This window comes from Gadus macrocephalus, chromosome 6, assembly GCF_031168955.1.
Source record: "Gadus macrocephalus chromosome 6, ASM3116895v1".
Classification (NCBI taxonomy): domain Eukaryota; kingdom Metazoa; phylum Chordata; class Actinopteri; order Gadiformes; family Gadidae; genus Gadus; species Gadus macrocephalus.
The window spans coordinates 6,217,434-6,233,321 of record NC_082387.1 but is presented as its reverse complement, the minus strand read 5'-3'; the positions used below and the strand labels follow the sequence as shown (position 1 = coordinate 6,233,321).

General features: G+C 45.1%; 1 protein-coding gene and 1 long non-coding RNA gene across 2 annotated transcripts; one reads left to right on the top strand and one right to left on the bottom strand.

The window, feature by feature from the left end:
• Window positions 1-270: 270 nt before the first annotated feature.
• On the top strand, window positions 271-15,214 carry tbrg4 (transforming growth factor beta regulator 4). The gene is made up of 11 exons (XM_060053667.1): window positions 271-419; window positions 964-1,471; window positions 1,590-1,910; window positions 7,175-7,349; window positions 7,527-7,684; window positions 7,803-7,913; window positions 8,041-8,185; window positions 10,811-11,059; window positions 11,212-11,323; window positions 11,439-11,553; window positions 14,854-15,214. The coding sequence occupies exons 2-11, from the start codon at window positions 1,046-1,048 to the stop codon at window positions 14,953-14,955; spliced, it is 1,914 nt and encodes a 637-aa protein (XP_059909650.1). The 5' UTR covers window positions 271-419; window positions 964-1,045; the 3' UTR covers window positions 14,956-15,214.
• LOC132459269 (uncharacterized) lies at window positions 3,797-5,964 on the bottom strand. The gene is made up of 3 exons (XR_009526186.1): window positions 5,503-5,964; window positions 4,413-4,758; window positions 3,797-4,258 (listed from the first exon to the last, which is right to left on the bottom strand). It is a non-coding gene; the product is annotated as an uncharacterized LOC132459269 (long non-coding RNA).
• Window positions 15,215-15,888: the final 674 nt, after the last annotated feature.

Genomic DNA, 15,888 nt, shown 5'->3' with positions numbered 1-15,888 from the left:
AAATATATCCAACCGATTTATTTGATTTTTTAGATAGAGGCCGTTTGTTTGACGTCCACAAATGTAACTGGGAGTACATCGATCTGGTACGACTTCACGGGTAGTGAGTTACGGGTTTGACTGCCGTTCCAGGGCACTTTCACGGGTAGAATATTTTGAAAACACAAGTTACGGGTTGCCTGGAACGCGCCATTATGGCCGAAACTCCCGGTAACTCCGAGCGTTTTGAAGGCGGCAAGAGACTGCTGCGCAACGGGTCCTTCCTGTAGCCAATCCCTGCTTGGCTCGCGGCACATGTAATATCCCATCTGTGACGTCATCCTCCTGCGCCACCTACTGACAGATCCACGGTCCATGTGAATGTCGGTTTATCGCTCAAATCATCCATTCATGGGGTTATTCATCCGATCGTTGAAGCTGTAAGTCTGAATAAGCCTAATTACCACATGAGGATAACGTGTGTTCTGCACGGCTACTGTGCTGCTGTTGTTGAGAGGATGTTGAGTTTTGAAAGGGAGGGGGGTGGCTGTCTTAAGTTGTGATCCACAAGGTCAGGTGATGGCATTATGATTGTAAAGTTGACAAATCGTCGGTAGGATTGTTTGATAATAAGGCTGTATGATACAGTTCTAACATGAAGCATCCCTGAACTGAAACGGTCTACTTTGCTTGGGATTTGAATCAGTCGATTATGGGCTTCAATGATAAACACGTTAGACAATAATACTCTGTTATAATCCGGTTTAAATGGACTATAATTCAATGTTATAATGCGATCATAGCTATCTGCATTAATGATATAAACATATTTTCACCTTAACTATCTGAAATTATTTTAATTCAATTGTATGTATAGCCCTTAATCACCAGTACAGCCTCAAAGGGCTTAACAGTCCATCTATTTATGGCACCCACAACGACTTAATTCATGAATCCGGTTTCCTCCTTGTACCCTTCACATAGCTCCATGATGGTAACCTCCACCCCTGCACTGTGAGCCGCTCCTCCGTAGCTCGCCCTACCCGCTCCAACTCCGACGGATCCGATGGCCAGCCGTCTCCTGGTCAGATGTACGCGTTTCCTCTCCAGGCCCTCACCGCTGGCAACCATTGCAGCTTCCAATCAGACTAACCCTATCTCTGCAACAACTCTGTCTGAGCTGCAATGGGCTCCAGCACGGGTATGGGTTCCTGAGAGGCGCCTATGTGATGTTAGAATTGTAGCCAGAGATGAGAACGTGCCTGCCATGCCAAGGCGCACTCAGCTTGATAAACTGGTGGAGAAGGCAGAAACACCAGAGGACATCTTGCGGGCCTGGAAAGAACACAGAGGAAATGGTAACCAGGCTGCTATCGCTATGGTGAAACTGTCGCGGATGGTTCAAGGAACACAAGGAAGTATTCCTACCATAGATGCAGATATTCTGATGGATCCGAGGCTGCAGGACATCATGGATACAATAAACGGACAGGTGAGAAGGTCAGGACTATTGGAGTGAGATAAACAATGCATGCATCTTTTGTTGATGTTTGGTTTCGTCCTTGCAGAGCAAACAATAACATGTTTTTTGTGTTCATTTTTTATTCCAGGTATCTGCAGTGTGGAACAGCACACTGGTGTCCGTTCTGCGGTCTTTCTGGGCCATGAATTTGCCTCCCAGCACTTCAGTGTTGACCTCCGTCCAGACCGAGGTTCTATGGCGAGTTCGCAGGCTAAGCTACCGGCAGCTGGCCTTGCTGGTGGACTGGGGCTGGGAGAGGCCAAGATCATCTGAGGTGGCCATCGTGAACGCTTCCTTGAAACAGCTGGAACTGCGCTGGACTGAGATCTCAGACGCAAGGACTGTCAGTGCGCTGATATCCAAAGGCGAACGCATGTCGTCCAGCTTGATGGACCGACTAGAAGACAAGGTAGTTGCAAGGGAGTATTAATGCACTTCACAAGCCCCTCGCTTAATGCTGTTACTATTTTCTATTGGTTGAAATCACATGGCTTTAAACCAGTCGGAAAACATTCAGAAATATGAGGTAACTCTTGAATAGGCCACTATAGATTACAACCTGAATTCTGTGATGCATTATAACCGCCAATGACATCCAATTTATTATAAGTTATAGAGCTAAAGATATTTATAAAGGTGTGTGTGTGTGTGTGTGTGTGTGTGTGTGTGTGTGTGTGTGTGTGTGTGTGTGTGTGTGTGTGTGTGTGTGTGTGTGTGTAATTCCCCCAAAAACTTTATTTGTCCCCAGGGGGCAATTGAGGGCACATAGCAGCAGCATTACAAAGGACAGGGCCATGTCCAAACAAAAAAACAAACAAAAACAAACACGGCTTCACCAGTCCATGTCTCTGGGGTGGATGTAAGCCAGGATGATAAAAAGTTGAGGAAACTCTCTGGGGAGGTAAAAGGGTCGTAGGGAGACAGCCAGGAGCTCGATGTCAGGGGTGCACATTTTCTCTCTCACTACAACTGTGGAGCACCAGCGGGTGTTAACATAGAGACACACACCGCCACCATGTTGTTTACCGGTGCGCTCACTGTCCCGGTCGAGTCTGAGAGGGGGTGCGAAGCCATCAATATGCTTTCTTCATTGTTCTTATTTAACCACGTTTCGGTGAAAGCAAGAATAGAGACACTTCTGTATTCATGCATGTGGTTAACGTTGGCTTGTAACTCATCCATTTTGTTGCGGAGGGAGCGCACATTGGCCAAGATGATAGACGGAAGTGGCCGTTGTTTACATTTCTCCCGTTTAAGCCTAGCTTTAATTCATCCTTTTTTCTTGCCCCTTCTAGTTACCTTTTTTTGATTGTGTGCGCGGGATGAATTCTTGCGGATTATTTCATCGGGAAAAGTAGATGAGATGAGAGTCCGAGCTGCAGCAAAAAGTCTCTTGTGTAGGTGATTTTGCCGTCGGGAATATTGTTCCGATTTGCAGAAACAGGCTCACAGATAATCCACATTTGAAGAATAGTCACATTTGAAGAATAGTCCATATGAATGCGCGGATATCGATGCCGGAAAACAGTTAGTCCAGGGAGCTTATCCTCGGCCAGGTAGCGATTCAAAAACAAACAAACAGTGATACAAAGTATCACTGTTTCAACACAGTGATACAAAGTATCACTGTTTACAATGATGTTTACAATGATGTTTACAGTGATACAAAGTACGCACCGTACAGGCAAATGGAAAAAATCCGTCCAGTATTTCTTTACACAATGCGTGAAGTAGGGTAAGAGACAAAAAGTAGGATAAGAGCATAGACGGATTATGACACAACGGGCCCCTGGGCACGTGGACTCCGCAGCCCCCCCCCCCCCTTCCAACATAAACACACGCACCCAGAATACACACACACTTATTGGCGATAATAAGTCATTGGCCTATACCTGCAACTCAGCAGGATTTGTAGCACAGGAAAGGCAACCTCACAATAATTATTACAAATAAATGCATCTTTATTTAACCAAAACAGGATAAAAAACATATATAATTTATGCAATTTCTGGCGATTTGAACGAATTTCGAATGCACCGCTTTCAACCACAAATAAAAACGACTTAAAACAACTCAATACGAACAGTTCCTTACATTAATTGACACACAGCAAAAACCACAGTGTACATTGTACTCTATGGGTGTACATTTAACACTCACTTCGGGGTATATATAGGTCCAAGAGTTCAGTGTTCGCTGAACACTGTTAGAAGAGCAAAATATGTACTCCAAATTTAGAGTTACATTTGAACACTTTGAGAGTGCAAATGTACTCTATTAGTGGTACTTTTGGGCACTCATTCAGTGCTTCCTTACACCTGCAGTGTAAACCTAGAACCCCAGAGAGAGAAAATATGTACTCCAAGTCAGTGCTTTGTAGCACTTCGCAGAGCTGATTATTTAATACTTCTAGAGTGAGAATGTACTCTGACTGGTGTACAACCAACACCTTTGAGGTGAATTATCAACACTTCATGAATGAATAGTCTACACATTAGATTCTTGCTGCTGTTGTTGTTACAGTGCATACATATATAATATAGTTAACATTATAGTTAAACTTTAATTATTTTACATCAAGAACCATATTTAGTTTTACATTTATATGATGTAACAAACAACTTGAAAATAAATAAATAAATGTGTCCCCGTCAACCAATTAAAGGGGAATTCCGGTGTAAAACGGATTTGGGATGTTTTGTATGATAATGAGTTGAAACGTTCGTTTTGGAGCACAAAAAAACGCATAGACGCTTTCTTCAGTTGGCTGTTTTTAGCCGATTCTATCAAAACGCTATAAACTTGGAACAATGGGGCAGTGGTTATGGTAAAAACTAAATCGCTATTTTAAACCATTTAAAAGGCTAGAAGTAGCCCGACACTTCTTTGGTAGTTCAATAAGGGTATTGACATATAAAACGAGGCATTGAGAACTTTGTAAGTGTACAGATTGTTTATTAAAAAGTACATTTTATACACACAATACCATCAGTAGATCCCCCGTCGACGCCATTTTGTTTTCAAGACTCGATAAGTAGATTGGCCAACACAGAGATTGTGACATCCATCAGCAACACACAAGCTCTGGCGGCATGCCATGGGCATGCCAAATTATCAGGATACAATTACCCTGTGAAACTTCACCACACGATCCACAGCTTCCCAGATACTGATTTTGACAGCTCCCTTCTTTCCACTTGGAGGTGGTGGCAGGAGGTAGACCAGCAGGAGAAGTGAGGCCATGTCACTATCCCAACCTGAAAAGGGAGAGCACATACTTTGAGCATGAAATACACCTGATGAAAGCACATTACACAACATAAAAGGTTCAAAAAGTTCTTGTCAATAAATAGTCAGCATCTAAAAAGGTGGCCAAATACAAACAGGTTATTATCATAGGACCCTTTTAAAAAAAAAAAAAAAGGGTCCTATGTTCTCCAGTCTCATACAAAGAGGGGAACATAGGACCCGGGGAACATAGGACCCGGGGAACATAGGACCCGGGGAACATAGGACCCGGGGAACATAGGACCCGGGGCGGGGAACATAGGACCCGGGGCGGGGAACATAGGACCCGGGGCGGGGAACATAGGACCCGGGGCGGGGAACATAGGACCCGGGGCGGGGAACATAGGACCCGGGGCGGGGAACATAGACACGCTCCCACTAAATTAAAGCCACGTGCCTCGTTAGCATTAGCTAAAAATGTTAACGAGGCGTTAGCTAAATTGAAGACATGTGCCTCATTAGCATTGGCCATTAAGTTTGACGTTAGCTAAAATCGTTAGCATTTATAAGTTGGTTATCAGATCTAAAAGACGAAGAAATGCTGAATATTCTGCATTCAGGGTTTCTGCAGGTTTGAACAAGTTAAATTTAAGCCTCTAATACCTTCTTAAGACCCATTATGAATACAATTTCTGACCTATATGAAGGACATACGCACAACTAACTATGAAACATAGAAACCCTGTGCATTATTCACTTGGTACTTTTCTTACCTGTTTACATTCCCATGAAGTTCAAAAATGTCTTCGCTCACTCGGAGCAATTCCTTGGCGATATTGATTCGATCCTCTCTAGTCAACCGTCTCTGCCGAAACAGTTTGCTGCGTAGTGTGGAAGAGGACAAACGGTCACATGTCTCTAGATTCAACCAATGAGAAGGCGCAGCGAGCCAATGACGAATCGAAACCTAAACCGACGTGCCGCCGGGATAGTTGGACACTCAACCGTTGTACACTCAGGGAGTCCATCATCCTAAAATAAACACTTAAATTACTCTACACCAGCATTATACTTAGAGACAACACCCAAGAGTGTTTCTGGTACACCCCAAAAAATGTACTTAGTGCCTATTCAACACCAAAGTGTATAAAATCTACTCTGGTCATGAATACTCTGGGATTTTAACACTTTGCGATTTGCTGTGCAGTAATGCATTTCACCTATGAAATGCATTTTTTCCGGGCTCTGTTCCTTGCGAAATCCTCCACACGATATCATCAATTGCCATGAGAGAAAGTGCCTTGAGGCGTTTTTGTGACATTTTCGTCCTCAGTTCATTTTTAATCCTGGACAGAAGAGAGAATGACCGCTCCCCTTCGCAATTACTGACGGGCAGAGTCAGAAAAAGCCGTAGCGCTACATACACATTTGGAAACATAGATTGCAGTCCACAATCGAGTATAATTTGTAGCAGTCCTTTTGGGGTTGCATCATCTCCAGGCTTGATAAATGATCTGAACTGAATAAATTCATTGCTTCAACGCTCCACTTAGAGTTCGCCGTTGCTCCATGTTTAAATGACAGTGACTTGTTCGTGACCGGTCTCAAATTCACAAACTGAAATAGTGCCCCCTAGTGATCTTTTGATTAATTTATTTACTCAGTAGTAATAGGCCTACTATTGCTGTTTTCGCTTGAATTTTTGTATTTCTCTACTGATTGCTTCGACAATGCAACATTAAAAGTTACTAACAGTGGGGCCCAGGGCCCCACTTTTAGTAACTTGTGGGGCCCTGGGCCCCACTGTTAGTAACTTGTGGGGCCCTGGACCCCACTGTTAGTAACTTGTGGGGCCCTGGACCCCACTGTTAGTAACTTGTGGGGCCCTGGGCCCCACTGTTAGTAACTTGTGGGGCCCTGGGCCCCACTGTTAGTAACTCAGGCTCAGGCTCAGGGCTCAGGGGGGCCCCTGGGCATGTGCCCGGTGTGCCCGTGCAGTAATCCACCCATGGGTAAGAGACAAAAAGTAGGGTAAGAGACAAAAAACAAGGAAAAAAGCTGCTCTACGTGCCGACCGGTCGACCGCATGAGCAGTGACCATGGCAACATGTGATTATGGCAAATAATGTTTATATATATATATATATATATATATATATATATATATATATATATATATATATGAATGAATGAATATAAAAAAATAAATTAAACTTGGCAATTCCTTTCAAATGATCCAATCCAATTTATTATAAGTTATAGAGCTAAAGATATTTATAAAGGTGTGTGTGTGTATATAATGTTTATGTTTATTTATATATATATATATATATATATATATATATATATGAATGAATATAAAAAAAAAAATTAAACTTGGCAATTCCTTTCAAATGATATTAACACTGAAGATGTTTTCACTTCATTTCGCTCTTATTTTTTCAGGCGTTGGAGCTGGCGGAGGGCTTTTCGACACAGGAGATCCGCAGAGTGTGTTTATCCATGGCATCTCGGGGCCGCAGGTGTGTTCCCTTGCTCAGAGCGCTGTCATACCACCTGCTCCAGAAGCCCTCCTCCGACCTCACCACTCCACTGCTGCTGGACATGGCCTATGTTTATGGTATAAAAACAGCCAGTCAGATCTCATGCATGATTCCATGTCCATGGTATCGGAAAGATCCAATTTTAGATTAATAATCAAAGTTCAAATCTGGGGGACTGGGATGCTTTAAATTTTGCTTGACAGCAGCCTTCAAAATAACCTAGAATGTGTTTGTTTATCCCACTTTCCTTGTAGGAAAGTTGAATTTCAACCATTCCCAGGTGTTCCAGCGGATGGCAGCCGAGTTGCTGCCCAGAGTGCCGGAGCTCAGCCCAATCGACATCACCCGCTGCGCCAAGTCCCTAGGATTCCTCAAGTGGCTCCACCTCCCTCTCTTTGAGGCCTTTGCAGAGGTCAGTCTAACAGTGTCCCTCATTCAAATTCAACTGATATACATTGTTTTGCAGTTCTATACTCTCTAAAGTAGGCTTCTCCTCATTGCCACTTAATCTCTAATCCATTTGTCTCCAGCACTACACAGCCAACAGCGAGAAGTACGTCACATCACAGGTCTGTAATCTACTCATGACATTGGCCAGGTTGGGCTTCCAACCCAGCAATGGAGAGCAGTTTTACAGCAAGGTAAACAAACTTGAGGTCTTTGTTTTATTATTGCATGTCATTGCCTTACCTTATTGAAATTGTGACCCCAGCCACAGTTCCCCATCCCAACCTACCCCCTTCAGTGAGTGGTGTGGTCTGTGTGCAGGTTCACTCTGCCCTGGAGGACTCTCTGCGTGGCCTGGAGCCCTTCCTGCTGGTGGATGTGGTCTGGTCTCTGTGTGTACTACAGCAGGTCAAGCCACACTACTGTCTATCCCTCGCCCGGCCTGAGTACAGAGCCAGTCTTTCAGGTTTGTAACACCAAACAGCTTTGTAGTTGAAAGTGACGGAATTCAATAATTTACTTCTTGTTTTTAAGCGTTATGAAGTTGTGCATTTAACATCAGAAAATTATGTTCCACCAAATCCATTGCAATGTCATGTGATTTCAGTCTACCGATTTTTACTCTCCGGGCTATGTAGCCAAGGGGATGACCAATCACTGTACACTCACGTAGCCAAGCAGGGGATACCGTACACACACACACACACACACACAGTGGCAACCCGCCACGTTGAGCGCACCAACTCCTCCCAAACAGGACACAATTGCGTTGCGCAAAGGCCAAAAAAGGCAGGTTTATTACCGAACATAAAGTCTCTCCAAAATACAAATAACATAAACCTTGGGAGGAATCAACGGCCCCCTCCTTCGTGGGTGGAATCCCGTCACCCACGAGGACCGGTCTCTCCGTGCAGGAGCTCCAGGGCTGGGAGAGCCCCGAATGAGTGGAGAAGCGGGCTATTTAAGCCCTGCTTCTCCACTTGTTCTTCAGGTGCTCTCAATATCCTTAATTGGCCTGGGCCGGGTTGCCACACTCCTCCACCCTTTGCTGAAGCCTCGGGTGGCCTTTCGGAGGGGCGGCGGCCCGGCGCGCAGCATGGCTGCTTCTGCTGCCGGCGTGGCTCGTTTTGCGGCCTAGTCTCCCGCAGTCTCGTCTCCCGCGACCTCGTCTCCCGTGGCCTCGTCTCCCGCAGCCTCGTCTCGGGCTGCGTCGTCTCTGGCGGCGTCGTCTCTGGCGGCGTTTCGTCTCTGGCGGCGTCGTCTCTGCTGCGTCGGCTCCGGCTGCGTCGGCCCCGGCTGCGTCGGCTCCGGTTTGGGGGTGGCTTGAGGTGGGCGCTCCCACCCAAAATGGCCCGTAGCTCGGTCGAGTTGCCTGCATTCTAAACCATATGTGGCAACCCGCCACGTTGAGCGCACCAACTCCTCCCAAACAGGACACAATTGCGTTGCGCAAAAGCCAAAAAAGGCAGGTTTATTACCGAACATAAAGTCTCTCCAAAATATAAATAACATAAACCTTGGGAGGAATCAACGGCCCCCTCCTTCGTGGGTGGAATCCCGTCACCCACGAGGACCGGTCTCTCCGTGCAGGAGCTCCAGGGCTGGGAGAGCCCCGAATGAGTGGAGAAGCGGGCTATTTAAGCCCTGCTTCTCCACTTGTTCTTCAGGTGCTCTCAATATCCTTAATTGGCCTGGGCCGGGTTGCCACAACACACACACACACACACACACACACACACACACACACACACACACACACACACACACACACACACACACACACACACACACACACACACACACACACACACACACACACACACACACACACACACACACACACACACACACACTCTCTCTACAGCGATGGTGTAGCTGAATGAACCTTTTGTGGTTGGAGGAACTACAAACTACACAACACTGTAGGGTGCAGGGATTTTCAATTCAAATTCAAAAAAACTTTATTTGTCCCCAGGGGGCAATTGAGGGCACATAGCAGCAGCATTACAAAGGACAGGGCCATGTCCAAACAAAAAAACAAACAAAAACAAACACGGCTTCACCAATCCATGTGGGGAGGGCACAAGCCTGGGTTGGGGGTTTAGGAGGAGTTGAGGAGGTGAACAGCCTTGGGAACAAAGGTTGCTTTTCTCCTCTGTGTCCTACAGCCGAGGCAGCGTAGTCGGCGCCCTGAGGGTAGCCACTCAAAGGCGGGGTGTAGAGCGTGTGAGGGGTCCTGCATAATTCTTTTGGCTAACCGGAGTGTTTGCTGGTCATGGATGGAGGAGAGAGTTCTTATTGAATATAAGAATATTATTGAATATTATTATTGATTTAGACCCCAACCAGTGTTTCAGCTGACTTTTTGACCTTTTCTTGATCAGATATTTGGAAGGTTTGTAGTGGATACATCCCTCTGATATATGTTTTGGTTAATATACATTTTATGATCCTGATGTCCAAGTTTTCTTTCAGTTTTCTCGTTTTTAAATCCTCTCATCAATACGTCATCATTTGACTCCACAGTAAGAGGGCCAAAGGTTAAGCCCTCTTTCACCATCCAATGAATCCGTACCACAGACTGGTGTGTTTATTCGAAAATATTGTCATGATCATTAACTGCCCTAAAGCCTTAAACCTGTTCACATGAAGACAAAGTTATTTGTCACATGCCTCTTTTATAGTGCATGACCACTTTATTTTGGTTTAGAGACCAGTTGAGATTATGTGGCCTGAAATAGATGTTTGTTCTAAAAGTTATTATCTCTGAGATGCGTCAAACAAATAGTTGGGTTAAGATTTCATATTGGTGAGTTAAGATCCAAAGTGTGCTGGCTAGGTTCAGGTTTTGGATGTGTTAATGTTTGGAGACTGGCTCTGGTGTGGTTAACATCATGGACAGGATTTGGGAGATTATTGCTCAATGAACCTGAGGGCTAACCAATCAGATCAGCTCTCCAGGAACTCTTGTGGCACTGTCTATCCTGCTTTCTAGTCAATCCCTGACACTCGTAAATGTGGTGCTGTTATTGCAGAATGTTTGAGCGATTCTACATTGTACCCTCTTGTCTCTTTGCACTCACCATGTCAGCCAGCGCCAGCCCGACTCGCGTGGAGAACTGTCGTTTGAAGCTCCTCCACATCGCAGCCACCCTCCAGCTGGAACACCCGGGCTCCACAGAGGCAGACGCTGCTCTCTCTGGCCTAGTGAACTTCACCCCGGCCTCCCCCACCGTCTCCCCACTGCAGAGAGCCCTGAGGGAGTCTCTCCAAGGCCTGGTCCTGGGGAGGACCACGGCCCTGCGGACCGCCGTCGACACCGTGTACGGGTGGACCCTCGGTACATGACTCTCTGCATCAGTTGCAACAGTCCTACTTTTGCTTTATTGCGGGAAGTGGACTTGAAACACTGATTAACGCTGTAATGGTTTCACATCACATACACTGTTCTATTCAGGAAGGGCCGTGAAGTTGATTGAAGTGTTTTTTCAGATGGCGAGGTGATGGTTGACAGTGAGAACCAGCTGGTGGACCTGCTGATGCCCAGTGGCCTGCACCTACCTGGGGAAGGAGGGGAGCAGGCCCTGCCAGCAGGCACGCGCCGGTACAACCAGGAGGGAATTAGGGAGTGAAGCACTAGACACACAGAGAATAGCTCTATATCTGCTCCCAAGAACTTTGTGACGAAACGCAAACAGTCGTTTTCATTTGTTTTACAGACTGGCATTCCTAGCCTGGGACTTCCCCAACTTTGGCTTGCGCAGTAAAGAACTTCTTGGAAGGTTTGCGATGATGAAGCGACACCTCCAGCTGGCCGACCTGCTCCTGGTGGAGGTGAGATGTAAACATGGTAGTTTCATGTTATCTATTAGCAACATTGTGCTATGCTAATATTGAAAAATCTGAATCTGAAAAAGCTATATTCCACACATGGTTTTCCTAAAATGAAATGGCCAAACATTGGGAATTAATGTTCAGGCCACTATCCCCAATGACTCTCAACATATTTATTAATGTTTTGCAATGACTGAGCAATTCTGAATATAATGTCCTCACAACCAAGTGAAGATAAAGTTCATCAATGATTAACATTTTTGTGTGTTACCTTACCACGTTAACTTTCTGCAAAGGGACATCTGTGTTTTCAAAACCCACTACTTGGGAGTGCACAGCCCCAGCCAGGCTGGGTGGCTGTGGTTTTAATGGTACAGACGAGAGCACAGTGCCATGTGGGTCCCCGGCACTTGCAGTCTCTCGTATTTATTAATAGGCCTTGCCAGCTCCCAGCAGCTCAGTCTCCTCTGGGCCAATTTCTGCTCTGCCTCTCATCTAGGACAGTCTCCCTAGCCAATGGCAGGGCTTCTGCATTGTTGCAGACATGGAAACTGGGCTAACGAGTCTTGCCGCTTCAACTGTAGTGTCAAGTCAATGTTGGAATAGGCGCAAAGAAGGGCTGTTTTCAAAGACTGACTGCATCCTCATGGCTCCAGACTGCGACCAAATGGGCGCATTTTGTGACCAAAATTTGAGAATGTGCGACTGAATTTTACATCTGGTCGCGCATGTGCGACCAATCAATTTTCCCTTTTTATTTTTTTTATTTTGACACGTTAATTGGGAAGGGGCGCGTCAGTAAATCCGGAATCTGTAGCAGGCCAATGAGTGTGAGAAGGATGGGGAATGGCCACTGTTAGTGGCTAATGTTTGCAATCCTGCAAACTTGTCGCTTTTCGGTGACAATCGCTGTTTTCTTGGTCAATTGGGTCATTCACGTGAATCGCGAAAAACCAGAGAGGTTGTTTTTTTTTGGGGGGGAGGGGGGTGGGGCTGTCCTTCATATGCATGCGATGCAGGCTAGAAGAGCAAAACATTATTGGATAATTCTTATAATTGACATTTTCTCTGGGCCAATCGGAATCTCAGCACTTGCTTCAGAATCTTGAAGCACACAGCGCCAACTGAGCTCTCCATTGGATGAGACGCCTGGCTACCGCGCGAGTCTGATGGAAACTCTTAACGTCAATTTGAAGTAGGGGTTTACAGTATAGAAAGTACACCAGTGTGAATTTGCGCCACGGCATGGATTTTGACGTTACCGTGAGACCGGAATGTGGTGGAATGAGATTTCAAACGCCTTCACTGTTTACCTTTGTAAGGACATGGTTCCCTTTCAAAATGTCGATAGAAAGGGCTTTAAAGAGATGGTCAAAACACTTGATCCCAGCAGGTACGCGTTACCTGCCCGCACATACTTCAGCCAAATTGAGATGCCAGAACTGTGTCAAATGCCAAAAACATTAGTGTTTTTCAGAGATGAATGCAACTTGAGAAAAGATGTAAAAAATAAAAAAATGATGCAGTTTTGCTGCCTTACCAGATATTTTACCCCTTCAGAAGCAATTATATCGAAATTAGAAGATACAATTAACATAAAGATACCGTGATATAATTTACCGTTACTGTCTATGCCTCAGAACATACCATGATATATTTTAGTCCATAGAGCCCTAATTTGAAGGAACTATCTTATGTTAAATTCGAGGTAAGTCAAGCTTTTTGGAGAAAAAACAGCTGTGTGTTTGCTTTATTCAACAAACGTTAGCTATCGCTTTTTTGATGTGATATAATTTAAAATAATATTGTATTTTTAGGACCGAGTCAAGGCCAAGTACTGCACGAACGTAGATCTTGCATAAAGTTAGTAAATACTAACAACATAGGGCTATTTAGATAAATAATCTGGCAAGGGTGTTGTCCTAGGCCAGTGGTTCTCTTTTTTGAGCAAACGCCCCCCTGACCTTACCCTGATCCTCTGGCCCCCCCCCCCCCAAGTTTGCGAGCTTATATTGACTTCAACGTGGCCAGCGCCCCTAACTTGGAGGAGGGCTTTATTTTGAATGACCAATAACTAGCCTAGCCCAAATCATTGACGTCCAGACGCATTAAATGGTTGCTGGCAGTGGCAAGTACGGTCTATCACACAATTAAACAAGGATAAACGTTATGTAGTTTCGTTGATTTTTTTAAAATTTTATTTCGAATAGTTGATTCATAGTTGGCAGATACAGTATATTCGAGTTAATATTTCACGGAGGGGTGGCGCCCTTGTGCCCTCTATTGACCCGACCCCACTGCCTCCACTACTGAATATCATATCCAGCACCAAAGAAGTCTCGCTCGCAATCGCAAAACACCGCGACCGACCTGCGCTGTTCAGGCGTCCGACCCGACCCGCACCCGTGTCCGACACGGTACATTATTTTTCACCCGTTTCTTCCAAATTGTGAGGGTACCCGAACCCGTGAAGGACTCTGCTTCAGGTGCCATAAAGGGCTTTTCACACAGGAGACGTTTGTCTTGCCTGCTAATGCATTCTCAATGGAGAGGTGAGCGGGCAGAGAGGAGGCTCAGCGTCCTGTCAAGCGGCACGACGACAAGCGGGCGCACTTGTTCTGTGCTCGTCAAACGCATTCACGCACATGTGGAAACCGTTTGGACAAAATGTGAAACAGAATTTGAAACAGCCCATTGTAATTTCTGCATCTATTATCAAAATATTTATAAGTAATACACTGAAAATTAGGAGAAATGTGAATATTTGTTTGGCATGTTGATTTACGGTGTGTGCCCCTAAAATGTCTGGTTCTGTCCCTAATATTTTCAGTTGGGGGCCACAGTGCTCCTAGGGAAAAATGTTAGTCTGGAGCCCTGACCCTTCTAGCTAGTGCTGTAAAATCACTCTAGTGGGCACTACAACACTACTACTTTATAAAAAGAAATCCCTGAAGGAGTAAAAACGACCCCCTCGGCTCACCTTCTCGCTGTGCTGTCTCCAGGGGAGAACACACCCACAGAGGCGCTGCATGCACTTTTCCTGTGTCCCGCCTCCACGTGTGGTCCCACAAGGGGCAAAGACACGCATCACTTCCTGTCGTATACCTTATGTTATTTTCAAGGGAGGGAAGATGATCCGAAGCCAAGTTGCATGAATACATTTATATAAACTATGTGCAAATTTAGAATAAAAGGCATTGATAATGGCTGTATAAATCATAGGTGTATCCTATTTGTTTGTTGTCTCATCCATGATGATCCAAAGTTTCTCAAATGTGCCTGTGTCCCCTCCCCTCCCAGGTGCCCTACTATGAGTGGTTAGAGCTGAAAACGGAACGGCAGAGAGTGGCGTACCTGAAGGACAAGATGGGCAAGGCAGTGGCTGAAGATATGGCCAAGTGAAGCGGGTCTTCAAGGGGCTCCTCAGACGGAGCCAGATAGCCAACCGCCTCAAGCCAGATCACACACACAAATAGATCTGCACTATTGATAACGGAGCCGCTTGTTGATATGATGGAGCATTCTGTTCCTCATACAAAAAATAATAATCATTTTACCTTCTGGTTCCCTTGACAACACATGGGGCTTTCCCTGTTTCCATAGAGATGCAGATCGAGAGGTCTGTAGACAAGAGAGCGAAAGAGAGACATATATATATATATATATATATATATATATATATATATATATATATATATAGATGAAACAAGCAATCAAAGAGCGCCCTTCAAATGATTTCAAAGACCTCTGTTGGTAGAGATGTCCCCTACTGGCAATGAGGTCGGGCCCCGACAACAAGGACCAGCTTGTGAGATGTGCTTTGTGTTAAACATGTACGGATTCGATTAATGTATAATCACATAATATAGGTAACCCCTTTGTGCTGAAATAAATTATTTTGTTGTCATACAATCCTTTTCATTCTTTCTATGTAAATCATTTCAATGCTAAGGCTGCTGGCCGGCTGTTTGAGTGTTTAAGTATGGCCATTCTGTCGTTGGACTCTCTTTAGAGGGTAATGGCTGTGGTTTAGCTTGTAGTAACAAGTAATGTTATTAAGCGTGCTTCACATGCATTTCATTTGTTTTGAACTTCTTATGTCTTCTCTACTCCTGAATATAGTAGTCTTTGCCATTTTGTCACTGTAACTCAAATAATACCTTCATTTAGAAGAAACCAGTCCCTGCCAACCAGTATGTGAACGCCCCACTGTGCTCCCAACTCAGTTCGGTTCTCTTGGTGACGGCGAAGCCGAGCAGGGATGTATGTATGTATGGAGCAAACGCCACTCACTCGTCTCGAACGCACACTCTAAAATGGGCGCTAGGAGATAAA

What these genes read in the sequence shown, in the direction of transcription:
- tbrg4 (XM_060053667.1), top strand. Translation starts at nt 1,046, where the DNA reads ATGGCCAGCCGTCTCCTGGTCAGATGTACGCGTTTCCTCTCCAGGCCC. An exon ending in TGGATACAATAAACGGACAG is followed by an intron (nt 1,472 to 1,589) that starts GTGAGAAGGTCA and finishes TTTTTATTCCAG; the next exon opens with GTATCTGCAGTGTGGAACAG. An exon ending in TGGACCGACTAGAAGACAAG is followed by an intron (nt 1,911 to 7,174) that starts GTAGTTGCAAGG and finishes TTATTTTTTCAG; the next exon opens with GCGTTGGAGCTGGCGGAGGG.